The sequence below is a fragment of the Agelaius tricolor genome, unplaced genomic scaffold, assembly GCF_023055355.1.
Source record: "Agelaius tricolor isolate 1412-34295 unplaced genomic scaffold, bAgeTri1.0.p SCAF_9, whole genome shotgun sequence".
NCBI classification, from domain to species: Eukaryota; Metazoa; Chordata; class Aves; order Passeriformes; family Icteridae; genus Agelaius; species Agelaius tricolor.
The window spans coordinates 1,985,294-2,011,245 of NW_027269269.1; the positions used below are offsets into that span (position 1 = coordinate 1,985,294).

The window sequence follows — 25,952 nt, forward strand, 5'->3', positions numbered from 1 at the left end:
ATGCCGTGTACAGCAGGGCGGGCAGAGGCCGTATCTGAACTGCACAACTGCGGGTCCGCACCAGCACAACCTTTCATGTGGATATGCAGCAGGTGCCCCAGCAGGTGTTCACAGCGACAGGAGGCCTTTCCCCCGACACCCGGCACCAGCTATGCCAGACCCAGAGAGCGAGGTCTGTCTCTTCCTGGCACTGCTGGGTTAATGGTTAGACTTCATTATATTAGAGGTCTTATCCAACCTACACAGCTTTATGATTCTATTAATGAGAGACCAGCTGGTGGCTAACAAATGTTGGTTTTACACACGCTGACAAGCCGAGAGCCCACGGAAGGGCAGCGGCTATAATAAAACCCCTAAGCTCTGTCAGCTGAGAGCGGAGCGCTCGGCAGCACGGGGGAGCAGCACGCCGTGGCTTCCCCTTCGGCCAGGCACGGCCACCTGGCCGCCGCGCAGGCTGAGCTCCGGGCCGGGGTGACGGTGCTAAACGAGGCCAGCGATGCCGCTGACAACGCAGATCCTCGTTGTGTAATCAGCCCGAACACGCCACGGGCCCGGGGAGCGCTGCTGACATCGCCAAGGTGCTGATGCGCGCTGACCTCTGGCAGCAGCGTCCCCGGCGTGGGGACAAGCAGGGCGGCGGTGACAGCCGCGGGCACAGGGACCCCACTCGGCCGCCGGGCCCGGCCCCGCCCGCCGCAGCGCCCCGCCCGCGGGCCCAGACAGGGACAGCGCCGAGATGGCGGCACCGGGCCTCGTCCTCTCGGCGGCCGGGGGGCGGTGACGGCGCGGCGGGGGACGCTCCTCCGCTGAGGGACACGGCCGCCCCCGTCCCGCCCCCGGTGTCACGGTGTCACGGCGCTGCGGGACGGGCCCGGTGCGCAGGGGACAGCCCGGCGGGCGGGGCGGGGCGGGGCGGGGGCGCTCCGGGAGCGCTGCGCTCCGGGACGGGGCTGGTGGAGCGCGACCCCCGTGCGTGGGGCTGTCACCGAGCCCGCTGCCGCTCGGGGCTTTCGCTTTCGCCTCGTGAGCGCTCGCGATTTGTTCCTGGCACAGGGTTTGAAGCCCAGACCCAGAAATGAGGAAGGTTCTGTGCGTGGAGCCCGTCATTTTCTTCTACGTTTTTGCGTTTTCCCTGACGACCCCGCTGGTGCAGCAGTTCATCTACCGGCGGCTGTGGGAGCAGGAGTACAACTCCACTTTCGTCAGCGACAGCAATGCCAGTCACTGCGAGCAGAATAAGAGCAGCCCGGCTTATATCAAACAGAAGGCAAGTGGCGGGGGAGGAATAATAATTGTAAATAAACTCGCAGCCAGGAGGTGCTGCCTCAGTATAACCTCCTGTTTTATAACCTTAACCTGTAAATCTGCGGAAAGCCGTAGTTTTGTAATCTGCTCTCACTTCACTGTCTTCTCGCTCTAATGTTATGCTGTAGGTAGAGATAGTGCTTTAAAGACAAAGATTTGTCTCCAGGAAGACACTGAGACAAATTTGTATTATAGCGGGAGTTGAAAAACGCCTGAGAGAATGGGGACCAAATTAGCATTGGGCTGACATTACCGCGGGTACAACTGGAGGTGGAGGCTCCTCCTCCCACACCATTGTGCGTGTTGTGTTTGTGAGCCATCCGTTTTCTCTGTGGCTCCTACTGTTCTTCATAACCGTGTGAAGATCAGCAAATGCACTGTAGTTTTAAGAAATAGTATCTAGCTTAAAATACATGTGTTTTAGAGGAATTACAAGAACGAGGAACAGGAGAAATTAAAATAATTTTTTTTGTAGTTTTAAAACGTCAAAAAAAAATTAACTGATCTTTGCATGATTAAATACGGTTGATGGTTTGCCATTCAGAGCACTAGTGTGCCTTGCTGGAATACAAGGACGTCAAGATGACAGGATCCCATGGTCAGTTACATTTTTTGCACTTTTCTGTAGTTTGGTGTGCTAGATAGCGAGTTGTTGACTGGCACCTCTTCCTTTGCACTTCCAGTGCAGTTTTAATGCTACACTTAAGCAGAGCTAGCTGTGAGCTGCCATCAGAAGAGATGGTCATTCTCCATTTCCCTTCCCCCTCTCACCCCATGTGTTGTGTCTTGCAGTTCTGCAGTAACAGGTTATGGTTTGGATTTGAGTGGGGCACTGATTCAACAGAAAGCTCATCTCTTGTTTTGGGGTTGTTGTTTTTTGAATGTTGGGGATTTTTTCCTGAAGCAATACACTGCTCTGGCACACTCGGTGGCCACATGATTTCTGTGTCTAACATGGGAACAGCAGAGGGAACATATTTTCAGAAGAGGAACCATACTTGTCAACAACAACTGGCAATTGGGTTGGATAAAGTGAAAGATGAAACCACTGTAGGGTCAGAAAAGTAAATGATTCACTGTATAAATTACACAGAAGTTGGGATCACACAAACAGTCTGTTGGCATTCCCTTACACTGCTGAAAAGGTGGTACTTGAAAATTTTTGCTCACATCCCATATCTGAATCTCTGATGTGCTGCATGTGTGCAAGACTGAATGCCTGAGCTTATCTGCCTCATTTGTCATATATAAAAGGAGATTGCTAATGGAACGTGCTTCCAGTGAAGGTGATCAAAGAAATAATTCAGGCGTATGTTCTTTGTCATGTGACAGAAGCTGGTCTTAGTAGAAAAAATAAAAAAAGGTCAATCACATTGTGGTCCAACATGGCTTCTGAGCTGACCCATGGAGGTAATCACCAGTTATTGTTGGAGTAATACTTGTATGTTACTCCCAGAAAGGGTGTTCTTTAGTATTAGCTCCCCATTTGATGCTGTGTCTGGCAATTTTCTCTAAGCATACAATTCTAATTGCAGAGCCCATCAAGAAATCGACGTTTCAAATATATCTTTGCATTTTGCAACTGCCTCAAATTCAACCTGACTTTCAAATTGCCATCACTTATGGTTCAAGATACAGCTTCATTTTTTTTCTCAAAACACTGAAGCAGAGTGCTTCATTTCAGCTGAAGTTTAGATAGCGTCTCTGATTTGATGACATATTCACACTTTACAGGTCTTTTGCTTACAAACTATAGTTAATTTGATATTTGAGAACATGAGTCCTTCAAGACAGCAATTGAATAATGGCCAACAGAACTTCTTCGTTTCCCTTTCCTGCCAAATTTCCATTCCCTGCATTTCAGCGATTGCCAGTAGGGCATGAGCTTTTGAACAATTATACTCTTGTCTGGATGCCTTGCTGCATTTTTATACCACGCTAGTTACCATAGTGTAACAATGTAGGTGCTCAAAACACGCATTAATTTAAGTGCAAATGGGCCTCTGTGCTGAGTTATAGTCCCGTGCGTGGGACAAAGAGTAGATCCAGTAACTTAATTCCAAACGCTTTTGCAAGGATGTGTGAAGTAGGTGTTCCAGATTTTCCAAGACCTTCCTAATCTAAATCTATCTGAATTAGGTTTATTAGATGTTGTAACTGTTGCTGTAAGGCCCTGTTTGGCATTAATGTTTAAAAGAACATCTCTATTAACAGTTAATTTAGTGTTAGTCCTTATGTTCTGAGAATGAAGAAGCTTTATACTAATCTCACCTATTTCAAAGCAAAATGTAAAAGGAAATTGAAGACAAAAATCACTTGGAGCCTGCATAAAAAGTAAAATATAATTCAAAATGGTTCGTCTTCACAAAATTTAGATTAATTATTTTTTACAATTTGAAAAAAATAGTCATAATAAAATGAGTTTAAAGGTAATTTGAATATAAACTGAAGTATTCTGACCACCAACTTGGATAATCCTTTTTTAATATCTCAGAAAGAGCTGTATTATTAATCATTAAACATTGTTTATCATCCCATTGATTCATTATACAATCCATTAATTTCCCCTTGCTACTCAGTAATATTTTACCTTATCAGCCTGTGAGTTTATCATGTCCTTTATATTGTTCAATCTCAGGTGCTGCCCTTCTCTCTTAATTTAATCCTTATATAAGTTACTTGTGTCTTCATTTTTGTTCTTTTAATTTTGAAATAGGTGATTGAAATACCTATTTCAGTCCGCTGCAAGTCATTTTTCAGAGTAGAGTGAATTTGCAGATTAAAAACCTAGACCTTTCTCTTCAAATATATGTAGTTCCATTGATTATTTAATGGAGTTATGTGATTTTAAAGAAGCTGAAGGTTTGACCTATCATTTTCTATATTCTTTTCCTTTGGCTTCATAAAACCATAGAGTGAACAGTTGCATGCCTTACACTCTAAATGGATTTTTCCTGTACTTATGTCTGTAGTTTTTTTTCAGTAGACATCAAGTTTTTTATCTCAGCAAGTTCATGCTTACATGTGTTACCTGGATGTGAAGCCATGTTTTGTGTGTTGCACAACTTCTTCCAAAAAAAGGGTACCCAAGTTTTGGGTTTTTCATTCTTTCAGTTTTACACTTCATTATGGTCTGGCAATAATCTCTGTATTATGTAATTTATGTGGGCTGAGATGATACATATTAACATTTAATTTTACTTTTAACATAGTAGCATTTGTTTGATACTCATGGCTTTGAACAAGACAATCCTAGTAAAGAAGCAATGTCTGCGACTACATAGAGTTCTTTTTGTCAGCAGCAGAGGAGTTAAAGATCAGAATAACGTTTCCCATCTCAGTTTGTTCAGTCTTCATGGTTTCGACCCTTCCAGGGTGACAGCATTGCTGGCAAGTTACCAGGATGTCATGAATGCTAAGGCAGTCAGGCACCATAAGGGAAGGGAGCAAAAGACTTTGGAGTGCTGGGGATCTTGAAAACTTTCCTTGGGAACCTCAGGATCAGTTGATTTTCCTCTTGTAATAAAACCTGGTATCTTGTAAGCAAAGGAAGAGATTGAACAAGAAACTCATGGCCTCTGCCTGTAAATATAAATACGAATTTATACAGCATTCAGCAGCTTTTAAAATTCCCCAGGTATATTCCTGTAAGTTTTAGGGCTTTTTCATAATTTTGGATGCTACTCATCAGGATTATGTTAGCTGCAGAGGAGACACCTGAAATGTGGCGTATAGATGGCTTGAATACAGGCTAAGAATGTGGGCAGATTTGCACAAGTGTACCTGTTGCTGATTGAAGAGCACAATGCCTGCCCAAGTCAGTCTTGTGCCTCTGAAAATTCCAAGAAGACTTTCAACAGGACTTTACTCTCTGCATCTGAAACTTTATCTTAGCTAATATAAAGGGTTTGTATGAATAAAGTTGCTTCTATTTCCCCTGCTGTCTGATCAGGTGATTGTCTTTGAAAGGGCTGTTGTGGCTGCTCTCATTAGGTACTCTCATCTCTGTGTTACAAACAAGATCAGAATTTGCTTGCTGAGTGTCCTTTAGCAGCTGGCTTCATAACAATTTTTTTTTAATTAAACATTCTGTAGTTCTTTTTTTCTGCAGCCATCCATGCTCTGTTAAATGGTTGGTTTTCAGTCACATTTAATTTTTATACTTCTGTTAAAAAAAAGTCTGATTTTTTTCCCATAATGGGTGTTTATTTTTATAGTGCTAGCTGCTGTTCCTTATGTGAATACCTGCTGTGGTGTATCTGTAGAGACATCACTGATTTCGACAATTCCTGAACCCAAAGTTTTACAGTGTTTGCAAAATCCATTAATTCACATACCTGTGAGTCAGTACAGTATTTATAGCTGTATTTCACTTTTTTGGTTGTTACTGTTGTTTGTAATAGTATTAGTAAGATTGTACAGTGGGATGTCAGAGCAAACTGTGATTTGTTTACTTACATAGTGTGCTCTAGTCCATTAATTCTTCCTTGTAACCCCCTCAGCAGAATTATTTGGGAAGAAAAAAGATCTCCTGTGAGGAGGGAGCATGGAGTGTGTTCCTTAATTGATTACTAGCTTACTACTGATTTCTGAGTAGTATTAAAATAGCCCAGTGCCCATTTGCCATATCCTGTATTGAAGGAGATACTTGCAGTTAAAGATACTTACAGCTCTTGTAAGTGCATGTTCAAAAGGATTGTTCTCTTGTCTGCATTGAAGCTTCTCTGTCAACAGTACTAGTAAGACTGTGTCTTCAGCTTTAAGTTTTGGGTTAAAATGTAACAGGGAATGTTTGAGGAATATTGAAGATCAAATTACAAAAGTCTGAATATACAATGTATTTTATTAGAGCCTAGTATATCAAAATGTCATATAATGTTATAAAACTACATTGCTTGTATTATGTTTTATAATAGTATAATTTATAATCTGTAAACATGTACAGTAATATTCATTATATTGCATACTAATAATTATATAATTTTTTCCCAATTTATTATAGTATTTACAATTATTTTTATTTTCTCTTTGCAGGAAGTTCAAGAAAAAGCCTCTGTTTTTATTATGCAGTTGGACTTAACTAGAGCCATTCCCAGCCTTATAGTTGCCTTTGTCATTGTAGCTAATGGGGATCGCCAGGGACACAAAAGGTCTTTAGTTTTACCATCAATGGGAGCTTTGATTTCTAGTATTAGCTTCACTGCAATATCATATTTTTCCTTGTCACTCTCTGTCCTATTTGTATTTGCATTTATTACTGGACTGTTTGGGAGTATAGCAACTTTCCTTGGAGGAGGCTTTGCTTACATAGCAGAGGAGTGTCACGATGAGAAGCAGAAAACAACACGAATAGCTGTAGTGGATTTGATTTTTGGAGTTGTATCTGGATTGGCAGGACTGTCATCTGGCTACTTTCTAAGAGGAATAGGCTTTGCATGGACATTTGTGATAGCATCTCTGCTCCATGTCATTAATATAATCTATATTGTATTTTTTCTGGAAGATACTGTAGGTGTATCTCAATTCCAGCATGAAGCACCAGTATCCTGGAAAGAACTTTTTAGGGAGACATTTTCTGGAGTGTACATGCTTTTTCAAACTGCCCCTTATAAAAAGAGAATTTTAATAATTGTGTTACTTTTTACATTTATGACTTATTTGTTTACTGTGCTGGGTGGGAGTTCACTTTTTACACTGTATGAACTGGATGAGCCACTCTGCTGGAATGAAGTATACATTGGATATGGAGCAGCTGCATCCACTTCTGTCTCACTGACCAGCTTTTTAGGAGTTTACTTATTTTCCAAATGTCTCAAAGACATTTATATTGTCTTTATTGGGATGTTTTCTTACATTGGAGGAATGATCATGGCTGCCTTTGCCAAAACTACTCTGCTCATGTTTTTAGGTGAGTTCAGAATCAGTTATTCCATGGTCAACAATGTATATGAAAATACTGCTGTGTTATCTGTAGTGAATGCAGTTGTTGGATGTTGAATGTGCCACCTTGAAAGGGTCACAGAGAGGTAAAATATAAATGGGTGATCAGCCTGATCTAGGATTTGATTAAAAGATGAACTGTGTGAACAATGGAATTACTGCTTATGGTTTTAGTGCCATAGAAATATATTTGATTTATAAATTTCTCTGTTCTCGGAGAATTGTGTCTCAGTGCACTTGTAGTCTGACTTTTCTGTTGCCTTTTACTATTTGGGGAACTAAGTGTTCAAAAGTATAGGACTAATGCAGTTGCAATATATTTGTAAATCCCTGGATTTTAATTAGTTCAATGTCTCATGGCTGCTTTACAGTGAGAGTGCCATCTTTGTTCTGCTTTATGCCTATTCCCGTTCTCCGATCCATGCTGTCAAAAGTGGTTCTCCCTGGTGAACAGGGTAAGTAGAATTGTTTTTAAACAATAAAATAATACAGTGCTTCAGAACAGAGATGTGCAAAGATTACCTTTAAACAGACAGATATTGGTACTTTAAGATTCCTTTTCTTTCAAGTTCTGTATAATATGAGCCTGTGTCTTGACATTAATGGTTTCTGGTTCTGAATTAAATATAAACAATACTGTGTTAAAAACTACTGCAAGTTTCAACTTTCAAACAAAATACTGTTCTTAAATTAAAGACCATGGGAAACTTGAAGCAGAGAATGCCCAAGATTTATACAAATGTTTCACAAGGGCCTCTATATTCACAAGATTTGGCATGCAGAGAAAGATATGTTATTTAGTCAATTTCTCACTTACTAATTTAAAAAGGTAAGTAGTAGGTGGTCAATCTTCATAGCACTTGGAAACAATTAGACTTGTATCCTGAGCTGTGGAGCAGGACCCCAACTTCAGGCCTGTGGCTTCGAAACATATCCCTAGAAATGTAACATAATACTTCTCAAAGTCCTTTCCTTATAGAACACAGAAAAAAGCATGTCAGGCCTCAAAATACGGCTCTAATATTCCATATTTTGCTTTTGGGGAGTGTGTATTTTCTAGATTTTGGGAAACATACTTTCTAGAAACATTTTTCTGAGTTGCTGTATTTTACTTTTTAAAAGATTAATCTTTATACACTAAAACAAAGACCTCTTTGTACTAGCTGTGCTAAAACGCACCTCTGGTATTGAGTTTCTTGGCATTCTTCAGGGCTTTGGCTATTTGAGTAGTTTGATGAAGCAATCAGGTTGCCTCTTGTCATCCTTTTCTGCTTACCTAGTGCGATTTTGGTTATGGTTCTGTGACTATGAATGCAGCTCCAGAAAATGTGTTCAACAAGACGCTTGTGGGACAGACTGCCACCCCAAAGGGTAGTTCAGTCCAAAAAATGTTGTTTGTTTCTTTTCAAAAATGAGAAGGCAGTGGTTTTAAGCTGAACCAGCAGTCCTTGTTGAATCAATATTTTCCACATATAAAAGTGAAGGTTAGAGAAGGAAGAAACAAGAAGGGAAAAAGTAAAATGAAGAAGAGAACTGGAAGGGGTAAAGGATGGAGATGTGCACAATATGGTTAGTGAGGATGAACAGGTTAAATTTGATGAGATAAGCAAATGCAAGAAAGTAGGCATGATAACAAAATAATAGGAAAGAAAAATAGTTTCCATCAACAAAATGTTTTGTTTATTTGTTGGGTTTTTGTTCACTTAAAATAACTAGCATTTTGTAGGAGTTGCCACTGTTTTCATAGAAAAGTATGATCACCTAGTGCTTAAAACTTGTATACTTGCAAAAATACTGTCAACAGATATATCTTTTGAACCATGTTTTAAAATTTCTGTACTTTGAAGACGTTTTGTTTTGTTTGTAATTTGCCCATTTATTTTTGGCAGGTGCTGTGTTTGCTTGTATTGCCTGTTTAGAAGTTGTGACCGGCACAATGTCAATTTCAGTTTTTAATATTCTCTATGCAACCACTGTTGCATGGTTTTCAGGCTTTAGCTTCCTCCTATCAGCAGGCCTTTGTCTAATTCCACTGTCTGTCCTGTGGTAAGTACAGATCAGGAGGGTTCTTCTGACTGTCTTTGCCAGTAATTTCTATTTTGACATGAATTGAAGCTGAATAGTTTAGTGTGGTAGTCCTCAAACTTTCCCATCTGCTAGTGTGCTGTAGTGGCTCTAGCTTCACACCTTTTCCCTGATCCAGCCACCTTCCCCCAGCTCTGTGCTATGAATTTCCCCCAAACTGAAGATAAGCTGAATGTACTGCCAGTGGGATACACCATACCCTTGACTGCACATGTGACTTCCCTTGGTTTGAGACCTTTACCTGGTCTTTCTTCCAGGAAGGCCTTCCCCACTGATCACATGAAAGGCATGAAATTAATTTTGCAGTCTGAGCTCTTCTCTTGATGCTAATGAGGGTTAAAAACATGACAGTCACCCACTGGGTTTAATGGAAAGCTGTCTGTCCTGGTCTTTGGTCATGGGTACCTTGTGATCCAGTGCCATTAAAATCTGGAAAAGATTTTAAAGCCCAAAAGAATAAATTTCTAAACATGTTTTAAATAAAGGCCTCCATAGCAGTTGTGTCTAATCATACCTAGTGACCATCTAGTAATATGGACAGTGAAATACCATTCATGAGTACTCATAAAGCAAAGATCACTTTACATTATTTCCAGTATAAATTACTTCTTTTTAGGATGCTGAAACAAAAATCTAAATGGCAGAGGAATCACTTTTCATTAGATAGATTTACAGTTGGGGGAAAAAAATGTTTTTTCTTAAGAGGGTGGCACTGTGGCTGGAGACTTGCATATTTTTTCCTAAGACTTTACCTCAGTCTCCTTTTATCTCTGCATCAGCTGCATTTTAAGATTCAAATAGGCAGTGATAATGCTGTAGATTTAGAACATTTCACATAATTTCAAGTCTATTCGTGTTTCATTATAATTATTTACACAGTCTTTACAAAAGATGTAAAGACTGTGTAAATAATTACAATGAAGTAGGAGTAGACTATACTAATGGTGATTTAAAGTAGTGATGGGTCTTAAGACCTGAGGGAATTGAAGCAAAGGGGTCTTGCATGTGAGAAGAATACTTTCCGGTAAAGTAATAAAATGATTGAGAAATTCAGTTACATTAACAAAGGCACAGTAAGTACTTGTTCTCTTAAGTATTATCTTTAGTTTAGTACAATGTAATTAGAGAAAGTCTCTATTAAGAAAGCAAGCTCTACTGCAGAAAAGGAAACATGTTTACCATCAACCACTCCATATTGCAATCAGTACTGTAGCACATCATCACCATAAATTTCTGAAAGTTATATTTCTTTACCTTCTGCCATTAGTTTCAGATATCTGACCCTTTGAATATCCTTTCTCTGCACCTTTCTTTTTAGAGTGTCATTCAGTGTTGCAGTTGGAGAGCAGAAAGGTAGTTGTTCCAGTCAGTAACATGCACAGTAGTTTAGTACTGTGCTCAAAGGCAGCAGTAATGATATTGTCTGACTTGTGTAATTAGAGCAAATAGTGTCACTGCTTTTGTTCACTAAGACACATTTGTGCCACAGAGGATGGCTGCAGAGGGGTATCCTGTGTGTTTGTTGGTGCTGAATCAGCATGCTATACTGAACTATCTCAGCTAAAGATACGTGTCTTATCTTTGTCTTACAGCTGGCTTCTGTGCACAAGCTGGAATGGGGAGGACTTGGCTCTGCTGGTACCTGAAGAAGTATCCAGCTTAGAGAGTGCTGATAGTTAAACAAAGGATCCACATACCCAGGATTTCTAATCTGACATGCAGTGGCAGAGATAGTTATGTCACACAGAAACCACAGAGATAACACAACACAATCTCCAAGTGGCCCTGCAGCAATAAGCACTAAATTGGTACCACTCAATACCCAATCTCTTTTTAGCACTTGACTAAAGCGAGCTATTAACTATGGAAATAGACTGACAATTGAGATTAATGCTACTTCAGCATGAAGGAAAAAATAAGGTACGATGGTACTTTTTCCACTTACCCTTTCTCAAGTTTGAGAATGTCAGAATGTGGATTGTGATACATCTTGTATCACTTTAAGTTGGGTGACAAAGACAAGCTTAGCAACCCAGAGGACGCTGGCAATTCTGCTGAAGCCATTGCAGCTTGTGCCAGCTGAGGATGTGGTCCACTGCGTACATCTTGAAAGGCCTGTCTTAACAGTGAAGCCCCCAAACTGCCTAAAATTACTAAACTAAAAAATAGGTTTTTTCAGAAAGCAAACTGGAGGCAGTACTTATACCTGCCATAAGTACACTTACTGTTCTGCAGCTAGCAGTGTGTTTGTGTAAGTTTAACACAAGATGTGTGGACCTTGCCTGTGACTTAGCTCTTGAAATGGCTTTTCACACAGAACTGTCAGAAAATTTCTTGCTGAGAAATCTTGCAGAGTGTGAAGTTCAGCCTAAACCTACATTTTGCAGAGGCCATATTGCATATTTATCAGTTTCCATATATTAAGGAATGCATACAGACATCTCTGTTTTGTCCCAGAGATATTTCTTGTTTTCTAGTTAAGTTGGTACTTAGCTTAAAGGTGTCTTTTACTGAAAAGCTGTGATAGCATTTCCTATCTGTAGATCTTCATTTTTTTAACAACCCTGAAATGAGGTGACAAAATCAGAATTAATAATCTAATTATCTTGCAACAAATGCAGCCTAATTTATGAACATTTGAACAGCACTTCTAATCTTCAAAGCACTTTACAAATGCTATTCAAAACATCCATCCATAATAGATACTATTCTCTTGGTTGGATAGAGAGAAATTAACAGAGTGCAAGTGACATGCCCAGGGCCCCAGTGCAAACTGGTGAGACTGCCAAACCTAGGAATCAGTTTCAGCACTGACTCCTCACCTTTTCCCTTAAGATCTTTAAGTAGAAATTATCCTGAGTATTAGATTCTAGAATGCACAGCACAGCAGAAATGTGAATGTAACATCATGTTAAGGACCACTCCCATCTGTTGATTTTGTTAAGAGTTTGACAGCCAATACTGTTCTGATCTCTCAAAGTTGTGTGTGACTCTTTTCCCCCAAAACAGATTAGGTAGAAAAAGCAAAACAATGTAAAGTGGCTGCCATTTAGAGAATGAAACCTGTAGGAAAGCAACTACAATGACTTCACATGCACACAGCTTAGGATGAAAATGCAGACAGACATAGCATGTACTGTATAAACAATGAGCTGCTTACAGCCACTGATACCCATCCTATGAACAGAAAGACTCCTGCAGAACTTCCCAGTGGTACTCCACCAAAAATAGTAATGCCAAATCATGATGATACTCTTATAGATCCTTTATAACTGAATGATTGCATTCTTTCCAAGTTATGTGTCATGATCTCAGAGAAGCCTGGAAGAAGGTTCAAATAATTTAAAGGGAGAGCTTACAATATTCAGGATACCACTATCTGCCCATCACAGGTGAAAACAGGGCCCTTTATCCAGGCCAGAGGGAATGTGCTAACACCTCTAGCTAGCTCTTACACTTCTGTCCTGAACTCCCAAGAATGATGCTGGCAATTAAAGATCATTAGCTTTCTCTCGGTAGTTTAGACAAGAGCCAGAAAATAAAACTGCTTAATGCCTTTGAGGTGCCCAAGCTACTGCCAAATGATTGGAAACATGAGCTGAGTGCTACAATAACCAGTGGGTCCAAAACATAATGAGTACTTGTAGAGAGATTAAGAAAACACTGATGTAAAGGATTTTAGCACAAACATTACATTGTCTTCCTTGCCTCTTCATTATGCAGTTATGTAAAGCTTTATGAAATTAACTATTTCACACACAACTGCCTGGAAATAAAAAAGCAGATGCAGAAGGGACATGTACCTTCACTTGCTCTTCAGTGCACACCTCTCCTAGTACTTGGGAGCTCACAACAAAGTGAGCCACTTGCACAGTGGTGCTGTGTCTGTCCAACAAGCACGTACACCTCAGGAATGGCTTTGATATGATTTAACTGCACAAAGTACTTGCTGTTTGCTGAGTGTTTCTGGTAGATGGAGCATTTAGAACTGGCTATAAATTTAAGCCAAAACACATGGAGGATATGAACTGTGTTTTTAAAAATCCTTGCACAGTGGAAGCTGAGGAACCAAGTACTAATATGCATCAGATTATTAAAGCAAAATCTATTAAGTTTATAATAATTTCTTTATTTGTATATAAATACAAATTATTTTGACATAATAATAATAAAGTTTGGTTTTTTAAAACTCTGTTGCATTTGTAGTTGTTCTGCTTTTAAATTTTGGTTTTTTTTGACAAATGGCCAATGGCATGACTGATACAGGATTGTTGGTGTAAACAGGAGCAGCACCACGGTATCATCTTTTTTTTTATGGTCATAACACAAACAGCAGAGCAGATGTGCTTTTGCTTCCCTCCTGCACCTGAGGAGAGGAAAGGATGCTGCCCAGAACACTGGCACCAAGAGGAGTTGGGGAGTTACAGAGTAGGGACAGCACTGCCACCTGTAAGAAGTCATGGTGGGGGCTTGTGTTGCACCTGCCAGAGCAGCAGAACTGGAAGTGCCTTCCTCCCCTTACCCAGGCCAGATCTGCCCCAGCTCCAGTGCCCGGCACACCCCACTCAGCTGCCTCCATGGGTTGCTCTGTGCAGCACCTGCTTTACAGAATGAGGCTTGTACAAAATGGGAAGAATGGGCTGGGGCAGGAAGCCCAGTCCACAGCCCAACCCCCTGTAGCACTGAGAAAATGTAACCCTTCCTTTTTACCTCAAAAGCTTTTTACATCAGTCCTGCTTGACTCCCATTTCTCAAACAGCATAAATTCTCAGACAGGCCTCTTACACATACTATTTGCTTCCCAGCCTGGCTAACCCCTAGGATTAGCTTCCTTACAGACATAATGAACAATGCAACTTCCTGGCTCTGACTACAGCTAGATCTCACCCAAGATTATTACAAAGTATACTAATCATTGAACAAAACCACCTCTGCTTCTGCTTTTACACTGCCCTAGTAAGAAACTCTAGTAAATTACTTGTCTTAAGGTAGTTTTGCTTAGATGCAACAGCATCCATCTTTCAGCCAACACTAGGAAAGGCCAACCAGCTCAATACCCTGAAGTGGGGAACTGTAAAGTACCAGTGTCCGATTGTTGGATGGCTCCCTGTTTTCTTGAAGAGTGCAGGTAAGATGGCAGACCTCCTAAAATCCATGCCAGCATCTTTAACTTGTCCCAGACCTGGCAATGTAATCCCTCAGCTTTTCTGGCCTGAGCCTTGAGCAGTAAAAAGCCTACTGAATCCCAAGCTTGCTTCATAACAGTTTGGTTTTGTTTTATTATAAACCAGCAGCCAACTCTGATATTTAATAAAGATTATCAACTCACAGATGAGGACAGCTGTAGAAAACAAAAATGTGAGTAGGTTTGCACTTGCATGTTCAATTTATTGGTCCCCTCTTTAATCTCCCCAAGGAAAAAAACCCAACAAATTAAACAGCTTGTACTGCATAGCACAAGCCTCTAATCTCTACAAGTCTTAAGTGACAGAAAATTTTAGAAGCTCCAATTCTTAAATGAAACAAATTTAAATATAAAACCAAATAAGACCACCACTAAAGTGAGTCATACTATTATCTTAATGTTTCCAAAATGCTGCAATGTTTTGCATATAAAAGCACTATAAAATTTACAGGACAGAAGCTAGAGGCTTTGGCCCAAACTGATAGAGAATTTGTAGTAGTTATAGGCCCACTGTAAAGCACAAGGGAGGTTCGCAGTTGTGGAAAAAGGTTTATAGCAACATTCCTGATAAAATTATATACAACAGAACACTAATTACATTTAACCAAGTCATTAAAACTTGCTGAATAAAGACAGTTCCTGTTTTAGAAATACTCTTTCAAGTTCTTCATATCTGACAAGAGAAAACATTTTTTGAACCACAGACTTTTTTCCTGAAATGCCACATTGTATTACCTGCCTTGCAGGATTGATATAACATATACACATGTATGACATCAGCAATAGCTGTTACAACTCTGAATTTAATAAAACCACTTAGGCACACAAAAACCCTTCCAGTGGTCTGCTCCCTTAAAAGATGTATTTAAGTATAAATCTCTCACTCTTCCTTAATTAAGATCTGATTTTAGTAAACCCACAAATATTTTTTTCTGCATTTGTACCACCATATTTTCATGTCCTTACTGCAGCAGCTTATTAGGTACTTTAATAATTCTGCATTCTTTCTTAATACTAAAATACCTAGACCTGGGAATGGTCTTGTGGATTATGTTCAAACAGATTTTAAAATATCTCTTTAAACCCCAAGTGGAACTTGCTTCTACTTCCAGAAACCAAAATACCCTCTCAGGGACACATGAAAAAAACCTAGACCTTTAATTCCACTCTTACAGCAATACTTTCAATTCTACATAAAAGCTTAATAGCTCACTCAAACAGCTGTCAAGAGAGGGCTACAATGTATGTAACTGGCACTGCCCAAGTTAAAAACCTTTAAAGATATTACAACAAAAGGGACAACACTGGGTCATGGATAAGAGATTCTTGATTTAGGATTAAATATATTTTGAAACACAACAGCATTTATAGCAAACTTTTATTCAATAGTTTAAAAAGTGTATGGAAATTTTCATGAACAAAGAGTTATGCAACGGAAAATACCTTCCTCTTCCCCTATTAAATGCATTTACCACAGTAGTCAGTTTTAAAATGCCTGGGTATTTTTGAATTTCTTGTATACATATATAGCATTTCCATATTTGAGAAGCTATTGTCCTGAGCAGTTTATGAAAAGGCATTATTTAAACTACTAGTTACAGGACATTTGTATGATTGGAAACAAGCACAGAACAATTTAGAGACATTAAACATTTAATGTGCCTTTTCATTAAGGAAGGCAAGTGATAACTAGGTCTGCTTGCTTAACACTGTGAGTGTCAATTTAGTATACCATGTACTTAGATCTGCACTAGAAAGACACACACAAAACATTTTTCTGAAGTATATTTTGTTACAATAAACCAAGCTTGTGCTCCATCATCATGTGTGGCTCTCCCATAACCTCACTCTGGGAAGGATCTGAAAAAAGAAAAGTTGACAGCATGAAACCTTTACCAAGGTACAAAGACTAACAACAACTAATGAAGGTGAACATCTCTTTTCATTATAATGCTTAGTGCAATAGTTACTTGACTGATTTTTGACAGTGTTGCAGAGAGCAGTTCTGTAACTCAGAAGCCTCTATCCAAAGCACTGATAGAACAAACACATATATTGTGGAACGGCTTGTCCTAAGGACACACACACATTTCAAGTAAAACCAACCAGTTCTGCACAAGCACAGACTCCAACAGCCTGAATCTCAAAGGGATTACACCACAAGTTTAGTGTTTGAGAAAACTCAAGTCTGACTGAAGCTTTTCTCCATAGCTGCCCTACGCCTCTCTCCAACACAACACAAGTTCACAGTTCTCCCTCCTGTTAGGTGGGACATAATTCTGGTTTCTCTTCTCCACCTAGCTGCCTAATTTCACAGAAATTCTACACCTGTAAATACATCTGAGATTTCCTCCATTCTGTAGAGTATGGTTGACATTAGTCACTGTACTCAAAGGCTACGAAGGAATGTGCCGAGGACACAAGAGAGACCAATACTGACAGTATGAACTCCTTTTCTTCACAAAAAAAAATTAAAAAAAAAAAAAAAAAAAAAACAAAACAAAACCAAAACAAACCCAGAGCCAGTATACATGTTGTGACTGTTTGGAAGAAATACACTTTTCTTTATGGGTGCATCAATCATGTTTTCCTTCCATAAATGAGACATATTAATGCCTCTGATTCCTCCAGAGACAACAAAAATATCTGGTCCACTTTCTGATAAATAAAGCCCTTAACAAAAACACTTGTAACCCACTCACTCCTCACCACTCTATAAAAATCTAAGTTTGTTGTGAGCAGTGGGAAATAACCAAATGTCTACAAATTATGTTCAACATTGCTCTACCCCTGTGGACAACAGCCCAAGATTCCTTCCTTTGGTCCCTCTATATCCATCTCAGAAAACAACCCGAAATTTGGGGGTTATTTTCATGCCTCTAGATTCATATTTGTTACTCCATTATTTCCAGCTCCCTACCTCCCCAGCTATTTCCATTCTCCAATCCCACTTAAAAATAATCTCTGCCTCCTTCCATCTCCTTAAATACAAGCTAGAAGTAATTTGTTCAAAAGCCATTTTTCCAGGTTTATTCTATTCCACACATACTAATAGTCAGCAGGCTACCATGCAACCTCAGCCTGTTGAGTTCATTTGAGGGAGCCTTTCCCCTGCTAAGTATCTGTTCCATTAATTCTGTACCTCTTCTCCAACATCATCTTCTTAATTACAAGGTGTAAAAAACTTTGTAACCTCTGCAAAAGTACTTTAAAAGCTCCTGAGGAAAGAGACATACAACATACATGCATAATCTACTTCTTTGGAAACCCAGCCTACAAGCAAGACAGCCTACTGTCTTGCTCAATATTTCAGAGTAAATTCCACATAACTTACAGCTGAATTACGTTTATTTCTCCTTCCCCAGTTCTTCTTTGCTTTTAGGATTTAGTGTTGTTTGTTTCATTTTGGGAGTTTAATTCTCTTGTTCAGTAGAGGCAAAGAACTTCATAGCTCCCAAATTTAGCCTTTAAATATTTCCATAATATTAAAGCCAGAATGTATTTACCATTAAGGATATCCTCAAAACCAATGCATTCATCATTTCCCCTCAAAATATCCATTGCCATGTTTGAGCTGTGAAGAAATGGTAGACGCTGGACCTGTAAAAAGAGTTCAAGCAAGAGTTCAAATCTCAGCAAGTCTGAAAGAGAAAGGGTTCATATTTGGATTTCTCAGTCTGAAGAGACTTAGAAAAATCAACAGCCAGAAAAAGCAACACTGGAATAAGAGAACTACTGGCATACAAAGACACACAAAAACCACCATCTTCTTTTGGTTATCTGTTTGAGAAGAACAGCCTTCTAATAGATTTTTAGTTTTCACTGTGGTGTAGGTAGTACATCAAATATTGCACTTTAAAAAATAACAAAGTACTTTCTGTCTACTCTGTAAAGCTCCTCTCACAAAGTTGGGGAGGTTCACTGCAAAGCTCCAGACCTGAGGTCAGTACTGGATGACTGATGTATACTGCAGAGTTTGGGAACTACATTCTAAGCCTCCTGCATCTCTAACACGGGTGAGGAACGCAAGTGAAAGAGCTATACTGACTTTCACATTCAAATATAATCCTCCTTCTAATTAATCTAAATCATAATTATGTCTCTGATCTCAACCAATTCTTAAGCTTCAAGTCCACTCCTAGTTACTTTCAACAGTCTTCTGTACCCTTCACTCACAGTATTTCTGAAAAAATTTCAAATAGCACACATTGATTTCAGAGCATAAATTTTCTGAGAATGCATTCACTACTGCTAGAGATACTTCAGCTGAACTACAAGAAAACTTCTATACCCAACATGAATCTTGAAGTGAAAAACCTTCTGATCACCGTATTTCCCCCACCCATCTCCCAAAACCACCTCTGGAGACAGACTAACAGGATATCCTCACCTCCCTCATTCTCTGCAATGTGCTAATGTTAGTTAGGAAAAAGATTCCTCAAGACAGCACAGCTGAGACCAAGGGATGTTTGCGTATCTCACATCCTGACTTTCACACCTTCTGACCAGTAACTTCTTCCAAGCTTAATGCAGCTCACTGTGGTTTAGTACAAAATTCCTTATCACTCAGAGTGCAAAATTGCTCTAATTCACTTGGAAAACCTACTCTTAGTAGCTTAACAACCTTCAAGAAGACAAAAAAGTTAACTAGGACCAATGAGCTTTCTATGTTTCCCTTTCTCCAGCTACCCTCAATCCTAGGAGAAAAGAAGGAAAAGGAGACAGACTCAGATTCTCAATTAAGAGTTAAAACCTTTGAACTTAACTCCCTGTAGAGATCCCTTGATCTTACAACAAAGGCTGAGGAACAATAAGCACATAGAAAACTCTCTGTTTCAGGTTTCACATTACCTCTACATCTACTCCCAAATCACTACGAGCTTCAGACCCCTAAATCTCTTTTCCCTACAGCTACAGAGACTCCTTTCCTGTGAAGGTCATACGTTCTGCAGTGGAGAGTATTAATTTTAGGAATCAATACTCAATTCCTCCTGCTTTTCTCTGAAGGCTTACAGGAAGCTATTCCACAGCAAAGCTAGAGCAGTTACCACTTCACCAAATAACCAATAAAAGAACAGCAGTTAAGAGGCTTCAGTATATGGACTGCTCTAAAAACTAGTAATTGCACTGTTTGGTTCATCGTTTTTAACAGTGAATTAATTTCTTTTGGAAACATAAGGTATCTCAACAAAGAAAGATGTGTCTCTGAAAGCATGCTTCAAGGTAAACATTTTTTTCAAATGGCCTAAGTTATATCAGTTGGATAAAAATGCCTACCTGTTTCACTGCTCTGAATTCCATCTGCAGCTTTAAGGGTGCATGGATTCCTTGGATGTTTCTCAGTGTGGAAAAGTTTGTTTTATCTTGATTTAACTGGAACTGTCACAAACAACAGTGATTTTTATTTTAGAAAAACTTACTTTAAAGTACAGCCACAGAAGAAATTTGTGACATCCTACTTAAAAGAACATGCTTACTAAATATGTATGTAAAAATTTAGTGATACCATCAAACATTTCTCGAGTGTACAGGAAAGAGTGACGCAGTAAGATTTCTATGAAGCTGAAGTTGGTTTTTTGCTGGATTTTATTCCAAATTAATAGCAGAAATTTTATTTTGTTATTTTTGATTATCAGGAGATGTAACACCACCAAGTGGTACAGTTTTGCACTACTTTACAACGATATTGTCTGGATGAATAGGAAGCTAAGTCAAGTTTAAAAATCACAAAAACTAATTTGATGTCATTAGTTAGTCATCAAAGACTACTTGAAAACACTTGATGTACTTCTTTTCTGGTCAAGCAGGGAAACAGAGCACCACTTACACTCCTTATAATTGTGAAAAGCAAATGAAAATCATATTTTTCCCAACTACTCTCAAACTTACCAGTAAGACAAAGAAAATCTATTTAGTAGAGGCTTTTTAAAGAAAAAGTACTCACTCATGTATACTGGAGTACAAAGAAGGAAGTTATACTTAATGTTAAACTTAAGCTTAAATAATCAAAAAAATTCAAATCTCTAACTTTAAAATCTGTTCTCCATCACCACAACAAAACCCTCTTATTATGAGAACGTCATATTTATGAGAAGGGATCTCAAAAACCAACTGAAAAATACAAGTCAAAGACATAACAAGCATTTTTTCTACAACAATCTATACTGAATGCTCTTCAAATGGTAGTGGAAAATACTATTTATATGCCTCATCCTAATCTTATAATTCTGGTTACATTATTTTTTCATTTCTTTAATTTTATAAAGAGAAGGATTTTTGGGTAGCAGAGACATTTGGTTTCTACCAGTGCTACCTGAAAAACCTGTTTAACATTTATAGCAGCAAAAACAACCATATCTATCTATCTATCTCAGGCTAAGTTAAATACTTTCCCATTCAAATATACATGAAAATAATTATTAAAATGGCCTTAAAATGACAGAAAAATTAACCCAATGTGAAGAAAAAATTTAGAAGACTCACAATACTTCTTAGGGGATCACATAGCCTATTTCTGCGCATTTTTGTCTCCTTAACATGTGATCTTTTAATTATGTAGGTTTTGTATAGCAAGAACAGAGTTAAAAACTAAGTATAGCAACCAGTTAAAAAAAAATCAATTGACAAATAGCTCTGAAACATTAACAGTATTTATAAATAAACTCACAAATTTGGTGTCACAAAATCATCCTTTTAATGCAAGGCAACACTAACATTGGCTAAAATCAGAATATTAGACATTATAGTCAGACCTTGCCCTGCTGTTTAACTTAGCAATTTGGAACATTCTATCAAAATAACTTCTTTGCTTCCAGGACAGTTAGATACACGGTATCTTCTGCACTGACAAAGCAGGCACCAGAGACATTCAGCTCAACCACCAAGCCTGACCTCCCTCTACCTTCCACAGACCACTTGCAATGGTCCATGAGCAAGGACTGAGCCAGACAAGATTGCAAACATTTATGATAAACTGTAGGTGTAAAATGTCTAGATGGGATCGAGGAATTTATGGAAAAATATGTAAGTGTTCACAGGCTGAAAGTCTGAAAATGAAGACAGACTACAGAAATCTACAGAAAAAAATGGGAGGATCAGCCTTCATGAGGTGACAGGTGTGCCCCTAGCCTACCTATGGTGGCTGCACACACACTCTTGGATGACTAAACCTGACCACACAAGTCCCTACTCAGAAGCCTGCTTATACACACTTGAAGTGAGGAGAGATATAAGTAAGAGATTAATGTTAAAGAGACTTGCCGACAATGTTATTTGAATAAATAAAATGTTAGTATTGTTGAACACCTTCATTCTGTTAAAGACCCTGCTCATTACTTGCTACTGTATAAAGCAGTCCAGATAACCACACCGTTAATTTAAATTTCATAATTAGTTAAGAGTGAAGATGGCTACATTTGATCTTATGCTTACATTCTTTTCTGTCAACTCCAGTGGGTGGCTGGGCAACAATTCATTTTTCACACTTGTAAAGCTAGAAGAATAAGTAGAAAGGACATTAACTTCAAATAATTGGGATATGGTTTTTTAAGTTGCATTCCAAAACCAATCCCAGATACAAATACCAGAGACACACAACTAGCAAAGTCCAAATAGAAAAAAAAAAAAAAGATTAATAGTGAACCAGCAAGTAAAACCTCTAACTACAGCCCTATCAGAAGAAAGTTTCAAACATCCTTTATGCGTGACAAAACAGAATGTGTTTTTCTTCCTTGATAGCTTTCAGAAAGAGATTAAGATACTTATAAATGAAATCATAATAGATTTAATTATGTCCAAGCTACACTGTATCTTATTTTGAAGCCTCCAAGCTTTTGTAATTGAATATTGTACACACCTTCTCCCCAATGCCAGTTGTACAGCATTTTTAAACTCCATTAACTTATTCTGTATTCCTTATCCAAGACAGAGACATAAGTTTTGCACTTGGGTAAAAATGGGAAATTCCAAACTATTTTTATTATATTACTTTCGGGGTTTGTCCCAGTGCTGAAATTAAGCATTCCCCACAGTGTTATGGCACACTCATATAAACGTATATTAAAACTATCAGATATTTCACAATTATCAATACTTTGCTGTTTCTTTTCTAAAGGACAGCATCACAGAGGTAAATGCCTGTTTGCAACACACCTTGCAAGAAACTTCTGTAAAAGCCAACATTTAACACACACTGCAGTTCAGCACTGTCTATGACACAATTCAGCAAGCAAAAGAAAAGTGTACCCTCTGCGCAGAAGATCATGACCTTCAAACAGCCCTGCAGCTGAAACGTCGGTAAATGAGATACTATCCTTCAACAGAGAAGCAGCACCTCTGGAATTCTGGAACAAAAAAAACCAACCAAACCAAACCAAACAAAAAAAAAAGAAAAGGAAAAAAAAAAAAAGATTACTTCAAAAGATTACTTCAACAGCCAGACAACCAGATCACTTTTGTATGGGCCATTAGGCCAGCCAAATGAAAGGAAGTGCTCAAAAACTACTTAAAGTACCCCTGGACTTCAGAGTTTCTTTAAAATAGAGGCAAAACCAGAAACCCTACACTAATACTGAATTCTTTCAGAGAGTCTGATAAAAACTAAAGGTACTGACAACATTTTTGGATCTGGTTGACCCAGAGCAAGTTAAACTCACAATATACCCCCTGTTTGTTCCCACCCTGGGCTGCAGGGATGGAAAGGAAAGAGGCAAGTGTCCTGACAGCTGACAGGACAGAAAGGAGCATTCCTTCATTTACTGCAATACTGACGCAAGATCAAATTTAGGCACAGTTTGAGGCTGCCATAAGGAGGACAAGGTGTATTTGAGCAGTCCAGTATGCAATTAACTGAAAGAAAAAAGGCAAGCATTAACTTGTAGTGGATCACCAGAAGTCCACAGAAATACTAAGTACTGCTTACTAGTAACCCAGGCCACTAATTTCACTCTAACCTACCCAAATTTATTGAAGTGAATAAAAATTGCTCCACCAATAGGGCAGTATCTAATACACAACAAAAGGTGACAGCAATGATCTCTGGAAGATGACAGTGATGAGCAGTTCATTGCAAGGGTTTCCCCCAGCAGCACTGTCATATCTAACAGAAAACTCATGCTTACAGCTAAGATCTTTTGTGCCAACATGTGAGCTCGCAGTAACACAAGAGCTGTAGGACAGTCCTAACGTGCCTGTTGTTCCACGCATATAACGCATCTACCAATTTACACACTCAGCACTGACCAGACCTTTGTGAGGCTGCTGTAAATGAAAGCATTAAAGCGATACGGTACCTGGATGACCTGACAAGAGGGAAGATCAAAGTTAAACTCGCGGAGAAAACCACGCAACACGCCCCAAAACCAACACTCTCGAGTCACCCCAGTGCCCGGCCCGCCTGAGGCGGTCCCAGCGCTGCTGCCCACCACGGAGGGCCCAGGCGTGCCCTCCCTCCCCGGGAGCTGCGCCGCCGAAGCCGCAGGCTGCGGGAGGCTGGGACTGCCGGGGCTCCCCGTCCCGCCCCGCCGCAGGGAAGGGCTTTAAGTACAGCCGCCACGGGCCCTCCGTGCGTCCCGGTCCCCCGCGCCCGTGAGGAAACCCGCCATGGCCGCGCCGGACCCCTATGACTCAGCACGGCCCCGCTGCCCCCGGTTACGCCGAGAGGGTGAGGGCCGGGGGAGACGGCGGGGGCGGCGGGGCAGGAGGTTCTGTCCGGTCCGGTTTGGGTCGGTGCGGTCCGGCACCGGGACACCTCCGACCACCCAGCGCCGCCGCTGCCCGCACTCACCATCTTGAGCCCCCGACGCGCGCAGCCACTTCCGCCGCCGCCGCTCGCTCACTTCCGTCCCGCCCCCCGCGGGCGTCACAGTGCGAGGGGCGGGGCCGCGCGGGGCCATGGGGACGCTGGGGGGGCGGTGACTGATGGTGGCCGGGCCACCTCGCCCCGCGCCCTGTGAGGGTGAGGGGTTCGTGTCCGGCCTGGGCCCTCCTTTTCCATGGCTTTCTTACTCGGAGGTCTGTGCCTTGTAAACTGAACGCGCTGTTCGCTGAAGCACAGGGTCAGTTAGGTTGGAAAAGACCTATCAGACCAGCGAGTCCAACCCAGATCGAACACTGCCATGTTCACGACACCATGGCACTAAGTGCCACATCCAGTCCTTCCCTAAACACCTCCGGGCACGGTGACTTCGCCACCTCCCTGGGCAGCCCATTCCAAATCACCCTTTCTGTGAAGAAATTCCTCCTCATGTCCAACCTAAACCTCTCCTGACAAAGCTTGAGACCATTTCCTCTTGTCCTGTCGCTTGTAATCTGGGAGAAGAGGCCGACCCCCACCTGGCTGCACCCTCCTTTAAGGCACTTGGAGAGAGCAATAAGGTCACCCCTGACATCTTTTCCAGGCTAAAACTTCTCACATGCCAGCAAAGCCTAGCTGTCTCAGTGCCACTGTGGTCCCAAGCAGGAGCTAAAGTTGACAAACACCTTCACATAGTGGACCGGGCAGCCGTGTCTGGTATGGGGAGCTTTTCTCGGTCAAACATGTCCCGTCCCGCTCTCCCACAGGCCGCAAAAACTCCTTGAGTGACACCAAAAGCATCACAGTGCTGATGGCCTGAGGTGGTGAAACCAGGCAGTGAAATACTTCCAGAGAGTTTTCCATATATTTCAATGCATAGCTCCATATGTGTATCTGGGATATTTAATTTATATATTTCTTGTGAGACGTGTAGCTCATTCAATCCTTTAACCTTTTAATTTGGGACTTAGTAACCCAAACTGACCTGTTTTTATAAATTTTATATGTCGCAATTAAACTCCATCTCCCTCTCTCATGCACACACACAGACACAGAGGCAATATTTAAGCAGAAATTTTATATATGTTTTAATGGCACTCAGATTTGTAAAAAAAATAAGACTGGAAAATTAATACACTTTATACTCCATTTTCCTGTTTCTTGGACAATATCTGTACACTTCTTAAATCCCCCACCCCCCACATTCTCAACCCAAGTTCTGGCCCTTTGTATTTAAGTCTTAGGTTTAAAGCAAAAACTTCAAAAGAATGAGAATGGAGGGCTGCAGTTTTTAAAATCATTTTTAGGAAAATGAGCACCACAAAGGTTTCTCTGATCTTATAATTATAATGGGTACTTGGTTATTGTGGTGCTGGATTCATTATTATAGAATAGATGTGAATACAAAAAACAAATCAAGTTCCTGTTTGACTGCAGCTTACAGAAAGCTAGGTTTTGTCACTAAATGTATTTATTTATTGACTGAGTTTGTTGATCAGGATATGACTGTAGAGATGAAACATCTAACTTTCAAAGTCATTCTTGCAGGACACAGACAGGATGCAATCACTCCATGTACATTTTTGACATCACTGCAATCCACAGTCTAGGCTGCATAACATAAAAGGGCATACATTGCAAGAA

At 40.1% G+C, this 25,952-nt stretch overlaps 2 protein-coding genes across 3 annotated transcripts; one reads left to right on the forward strand and one right to left on the reverse strand.

Annotated features, from left to right (window-relative positions):
• Positions 1 to 664: 664 nt before the first annotated feature.
• SLC46A3 (solute carrier family 46 member 3) lies at positions 665 to 13,522 on the forward strand. 2 transcript variants are annotated; one of them, XM_071433984.1, is made up of 6 exons: positions 665 to 874; positions 1,054 to 1,271; positions 6,344 to 7,213; positions 7,617 to 7,700; positions 9,135 to 9,291; positions 10,923 to 13,522. In XM_071433984.1, exons 2-6 carry the CDS (start codon positions 1,076 to 1,078, stop codon positions 11,008 to 11,010), a joined length of 1,395 nt encoding a protein of 464 aa, XP_071290085.1. In that variant the 5' UTR covers positions 665 to 874; positions 1,054 to 1,075; the 3' UTR covers positions 11,011 to 13,522. The 2 variants fall into 2 exon arrangements, with proteins under 2 accessions (XP_071290085.1, XP_071290084.1); XM_071433983.1 differs by lacking the exon at positions 665 to 874 and having other exon boundaries at positions 900 to 1,271.
• Positions 13,523 to 15,876: 2,354 nt separating this feature from the next.
• Positions 15,877 to 24,394, reverse strand: POMP (proteasome maturation protein). The gene is made up of 6 exons (XM_071433985.1): positions 24,300 to 24,394; positions 22,760 to 22,857; positions 21,947 to 22,007; positions 19,793 to 19,894; positions 18,022 to 18,115; positions 15,877 to 16,375 (listed from the first exon to the last, which is right to left on the reverse strand). Exons 1-6 carry the CDS (start codon positions 24,300 to 24,302, stop codon positions 16,308 to 16,310), a joined length of 426 nt encoding a protein of 141 aa, XP_071290086.1. The 5' UTR covers positions 24,303 to 24,394; the 3' UTR covers positions 15,877 to 16,307.
• Positions 24,395 to 25,952: the final 1,558 nt, after the last annotated feature.